The sequence below is a fragment of the Belonocnema kinseyi genome, chromosome 1 (assembly GCF_010883055.1).
Source record: "Belonocnema kinseyi isolate 2016_QV_RU_SX_M_011 chromosome 1, B_treatae_v1, whole genome shotgun sequence".
NCBI classification, from domain to species: Eukaryota; Metazoa; Arthropoda; class Insecta; order Hymenoptera; family Cynipidae; genus Belonocnema; species Belonocnema kinseyi.
The window spans coordinates 8,570,418-8,576,417 of NC_046657.1; the positions used below are offsets into that span (position 1 = coordinate 8,570,418).

At 32.3% G+C, this 6,000-nt stretch overlaps 1 protein-coding gene across 1 annotated transcript in view; it reads right to left on the reverse strand.

Moving 5' to 3' along the window:
• Positions 1–6,000, reverse strand: part of LOC117175595 — a 55,070-nt gene that overhangs the window by 48,054 nt on the left and 1,016 nt on the right. Inside the window, exon 2 of the mRNA XM_033365305.1 lies at positions 370–593. Within this exon, the coding sequence (XP_033221196.1) occupies positions 370–593 (224 nt within the window). The remainder of the gene's footprint in view (positions 1–369; positions 594–6,000) is intronic.

Genomic DNA, 6,000 nt, shown 5'->3' on the forward strand with positions numbered 1-6,000 from the left:
TTTGAGATAAGAAATGCGGATTAAAGGACCGCTTTAAGCTTGCTTATCCTTCTAATCCCAGGGGACTAACTTTTTTCTCTCTTCAGTAAAATCGAGTAGAAATTATAATTAACCGACGGAGAAAAGGGGTTTGGGGTTTCATTTCTTGTGTAGCAATTGAAAGAGACAAATCCTTTCAAATTTAGGAGCGTCTACCTTTGCAATTAGATTTTCGAACATCAAAAGTTATTAGAATGACAAATAGTTAATTAATGTATTAGTTAACTATTTTATATTTTTTAATATAATGTATATTAAAAGTGTAACGATGGTAAGCACTTTGGCAGGCGATTACTTTTTTTCCTAAAAATAAAATTTTGTTGAAATTACCTTGTAATTTCCAACTGCATGCGCTCCATCATAAATATATAGATGATCGTTGCAGTCGAGTTGGAGTCGATCGAACCTGAGCATAAATCTTTGGAGAATGCTGTGCGTTTGGAACGTGATGGCGCAATCGAGATTTCTCTCGTTTTGCGATGTGAGCACAGCGCCATCTATCTTCCTGTAGAGGTCCCGCAGGAAGTGATTTTTGCAAACATCGTTCATCTGATCTGCAAAAGAAAATTAAAGAAGAAAAATATTAGTTCATGAAATATGCAACATTTGTACTGAAAGTAGTACCGCTAAACGGGATAATTTCGGACATGTGGGGTAAATTCGAACATTCCTAAATGTATAGTTTAAATCACTTGAAGTGGGTGGTTTCACCCAAAATCTAGGACCAGTTAAGGCTTCAACTGATTCCAGATTCTAGGAACAGTTTTGAGTAATTTATCCTATTAGTTTCGAAAGTTTTAGGTTGTCCAAATTTAACCCCCATGTTTTGAAATCTTCAAAACTTATATTAATTTTTATAAATAATACCTTAAGCATTTTAAATTAACCCAGAAATAAGATTGTCGGTAACTTTGTAATTGTGAAAAAAACTTTCCAAATCATAGTGTAGTCGCAAAATGCTTAGAACAGAAATATTTCTCAGTACATTCAACTCCTGATATAAGGACTCCCGGTTTATGATATTTCTATAATTAAAGTCCTTGGCAGTTTGTAGATAAGGGAAGCCGTGTTACATCAGGTTGCGTCATGCGTCAAAATCCAACGGAAATGGTTCAAGCGGCCCTGCCTCTTTACGTTCTTTTAGATTCCCCTGATTTAGGATTAATGCCACTGCAAGCCATGCTCGAAAAGGTTCTTATATCAGGAGCTGAGTGTATTGAAAAATCATTGACTTCATTTCATAATACGGTCAAAAAGTCAATAACAAATTAAAACAGCCACTAAAAATCATATTCAGGCAAAGAATTTGAATTTCTTTCAAGGAAAAGAAAACCATTAGTAAAGTTCTTCAATTAATCATCAAGTGACGCGAAATAAAATAATGACATAAACCCCATCATAAGATTCTTTTTAATAAATGTCTCATTCTAAAAAACTCACTCACCTCTAACAAAATTCTATTTACCCTCGATTCTGGATTTGAAAACCTAATGGTTCGTCTGCGATCTGAATTAAGATTTTCCCAGCATAAAAGCCCTCGGAAAAAACCCCATTTCGCAATTGTGCTTCGGATTTTCCACTATCCCCCTTTTTCTCTTTCACTTGATTCCCGATCTCTCTTCTAGGAAGGAGTTTAGTTTTATAATCATCGGCATTATCGCAGTTCAATGATTCGCAAATTTCCGTCTAGAGGGTTGGCAAGAGCCTGAGTTTAATAGAGGCTCCGAGACGAATCATCCGATCGATTGGCAGCCGATTGATTCGTGCCTCATGCGGAGATAATGGCGATTCGTCCGAGTCCGAAGGTAGGACGATTAACATCAGTCTGGTGCATCGAAAACGAAGAAGGGGGTGCTGAGAGAAGTGGAGAACCTCAGCGTCAAGAGACGAAACTTCTACCTACCCTTGGTTGAAGTTATCCTGAGCCGGGTGGATCGCTCCAGCGAGATTAGTTAGAGAGAACTTCCTCCTTCCTCCATCTCAATTTGCTACCATTTTTGAAGGGATTTCGGAGTCTATCTCCAGATATTCTAGTGTCCGAGTTAGTTGGGATTTACAAAAGGGGATTTCCAGAATTTGTAGAAATTTGCTAAGCTATTTTAGATTTAAAAGAGGGGATTAATGCATTAAAAAATATTTGATAAAGTATTTGAGACTTGCAGTAGGGAATTATTGAATTTTTTAAATATCTTTTAATCTAATTGAAACTTTGAACAGGGTATTAATTAAAAAAAATATCTTATATAGTAGTTGAGAGTTAGAATAGGAAAAGGCCAGATTTTTCTCAATATTGATTTGATAAAGTATTTGAGAGTTGGAATAGGAAATTAATGCATTTTTTAAAAATTTTCGAATCTATTGGAGAGTTGGAAGAGGGGATTAATGCACTTTAAACATATTTTTTAAGCTTTTTTGAAAGTCAGAAAAGGGGATTACTAGGTTTGCTCAATATTTTCGAATCTATTTAGGAATTGGAATAGGGGATTAATGCATTTTTTGAGTATTTTTAGGCTATTCGAGAGTTATAAAAGGGTATCATCATATTTGATAAATATGTTGTAATCTATTTGAAACTTATAATAGGAAATTACTAGATTTGCTCATTATTTTCTAAACTATCTGAGTGTTTGAACAGGGGATTAATACATTTTTAAAATATTTGATAAAGTATTTAAGAATTGAGATAGGGAATTAATGTATTTTTTAAATAGTCTATTAAGAATTTTAGAGTTGACACAGGGGGATACCAGATTTGATAAATATTTTGTAAGCCATTTAGGAGTTTAAACAAGGATTAAGGCATTCTTAAAAAATTTGATAAAATATTTTATAAGCTATGTGAGATTTCAAAAAGGGAAATGATTGATTTTGTGTATTACCTAAAGAAGATATTTGGGGTTGGATAGGGGATTTTTTAAAGTTTTGAACAGTTTTAAAGTAGATGAGAATTGTAGTCAGTACTGAGTGAAATTTAGATCATGAAAGTCAAGAGAGGAAAGTGCCCACCCTTAGACAAAGTCATCCCCGACGCAGGGCGTATCGTTCCATCGAGGATTAGTTCGAGAAAATTGGGCCGAGTTCGATCCCAATCGAATGCGCCGGAAAATCCCCAAAGACCACAGTACGAGCTCTACTTCCGGTATCGAAAGAGAAAATCTCTCTTTGACCCACCAGTAATTTGTAGAAAATATTTTATGCTAGAGTGAATTCGAATTCTGAAATATAAGGTGGGATTCCTTTGGGAATATTGGAAATTTCCTTTACATTTTAATAAGCGTCCTTGAGACCTTTTCATTTTTATTTTTCTCCATTGACTGCACATTATAAAATTTTAAAATTTGTAGAAAATTGAAAAAGCATACGGCTTTTAAAACTTCTTGTTTGAGTTGTACAATTTTAGGTACAATACGCTATTTTCAGAATATCACAATTTAAAAATTTTAGAATGCCATAATTAAATAATTTACACTTTGTACAATGTAAAAATTGTACATTTATCACAATGGTACCATTTACAGTTGGACAGTATCACAATTAAAGTTCAGATTTTGTGCAATGTGTCCTTTCAAGGCACGAAATTTCTCCAAATGAGGTAATTACTTTTTGTACTTTAGAAATTGTTTGCAAATATAAAATCCCTCCTATACCATTTTAAACAAACTCTTTTATGAGGTTTTACAAATATTGTTAATTTGAAATTCTTTTTTTTATGGAATTAAGCTGTACTCTTACACTTGGAACGCTATAAATACAAAATGATACAATTCTCTTGCGGTTGTAAAGTAACTAAGTTCAATCTATGTTAAGTAAATAACTTCAGTAATCAATTAGGCAATTAAATTAATAACTTTATCATTATAAACTTTTTCTTTGCTGTAGTAAAAAACTTCTATGCTTACAGAACTCATAATCTGAAATTATTATACTCCATTAAAGTAAAATGTAGTTGTGATTAACAATAAAATGCAATAATGTGAAAATTGTAATTTTTTCCAAAAATGTGCACAAAAAATTAAGTTTTCACTCTATTATCCTATATTGTAAATGATTGGATTAATTGTAACATTGGTGAAATGTTTAAGAATCGTGTTTCTGTGTGTGAATGGTACAATTTACAATTTGAACAATTTTACCATAGTAAAATTTACAAATTGGACAATTCCACAATGGTGCAGTTCATATTTTGTATTAATCCATAGCTGTATAATTTGCAATCGGCAGAATGATAAAACCATACAACGTACAATTGGTAAAATCTCACAATTGTATAATTTACAATTTGTTCAATATTAGCATTTGTGCAATTTTAGAAATTATGTAATGTTACAATTTATACAATGTTAAATTTGTGCGTAAAATTTACAGTTGGTACATTTTAAAATTGGTACGATTGAAAATTTATATAACTTATTATTTGTACAATTTACCATTTTAACAATTACAAATTAGTACCATTTACCGTTTTCACAATTTGAAATTTACCATTTTTACAATCTGCAATCTATAACTTGCACTGCTTATCATTTGTGAAATATACCATTTTTACAATTTACCATTTTGAAGTGTGCAAGTTGTACAATTAGTAGAATTTACCATCTGAACACTTTACAATTTGTTCAATATTATAGGTTGTGCAATGTTACAAATTATGCAAATATTTTATTTATCATTTATGATGTGTGATTTATTGAAGTATGAAATTTTTAACATTTAATGTTAGTACAATTTAAAATATGTGTAAGTCAGAATTTGTACAAATTAACATTTGTACAATGTACATTTCGTACAGTTTACCATTTTTCATTGTACCATTTACTGTTTTTCATTTTTACAATGTACAATTTGTATCATTTACCATTTTACAACGTACAATTATTATTACCATTTACCATTACTATAATGCACAAGTTGTACCATTCACTATTTTTACAGCATACAATTTGCACCATTTACCATTTTTATAATGTACAATTTGCCATTTTCATAATATATAATTTGCCATTCTTACAGTGTGCAGGCTGTTCAATTGTTAGTACAAATAAAATTAGTAGTAACAGCAGTTAGTACCATTTAATATAATTATTAAGTTATTAGTATGTAGTAGTTAGTACAATACAAATGTTAGTAGAATTTACAATTTGTTCAATTTAAAATTTGTACAATTTACAATTTCCACAATTTAAACTTCATAATATTTATCATTTTTACCATTGTTCATTATACCATTTACTATTCTTACAACTTACAATTTGTACCATTTGTACCACTTACCATTTTTATAATTTACAATTTGTACCATTTGCCATTTTTGTCATTCACACAATGTACAATTCGTACAATTTACTGTTTTTACAATGTGATATTTGTACAGTTTATAATTTGTGCAATTTACAATTTGTCCAAATTACCACTTGCACAATGCACAATTTACTATTTTTCATTGTAAAATTGATCATTTGAACAATTTACAATTTGCATGAATGCATTCAATTGTAAAAATACATTCCACCAGGACATTTCTGATATTAGTCATCTGTATTCCCCTTCAACAAGGGGATAACAAAAAGCTTTAACCTGGCGCCTGGGGTTAAGTTTGTATTCCCTAATAGAAGGGAAACTCGATGGAGAAGTTCAGAATCGAATCGGTGAACCCGAGAGCGAGTATACTAGCAGAAGACATCGTGGAGTAGAGACTAGAGGTTTCCCGTGACACGTCGCCGGGAGCAGAGACCCTGTAAAAATGACAAGGTAGAGTCGAAACTCCCGACGAAGGGCAGACGACACCGGCACATATTACAGTCTCTTTGCCCTCGGGCCTTATGTCAGTGCCGTGAACCCTCTGCACTACCGTGCCAACCACCCATAACCAACTTCCCTATCTTTTTCTATCCTCTTCTATCCTTCTCTATTCGCTGTCCGTCCTCCACCCCTTTCCCCACTCATCAACCCCATTTCCCCCTC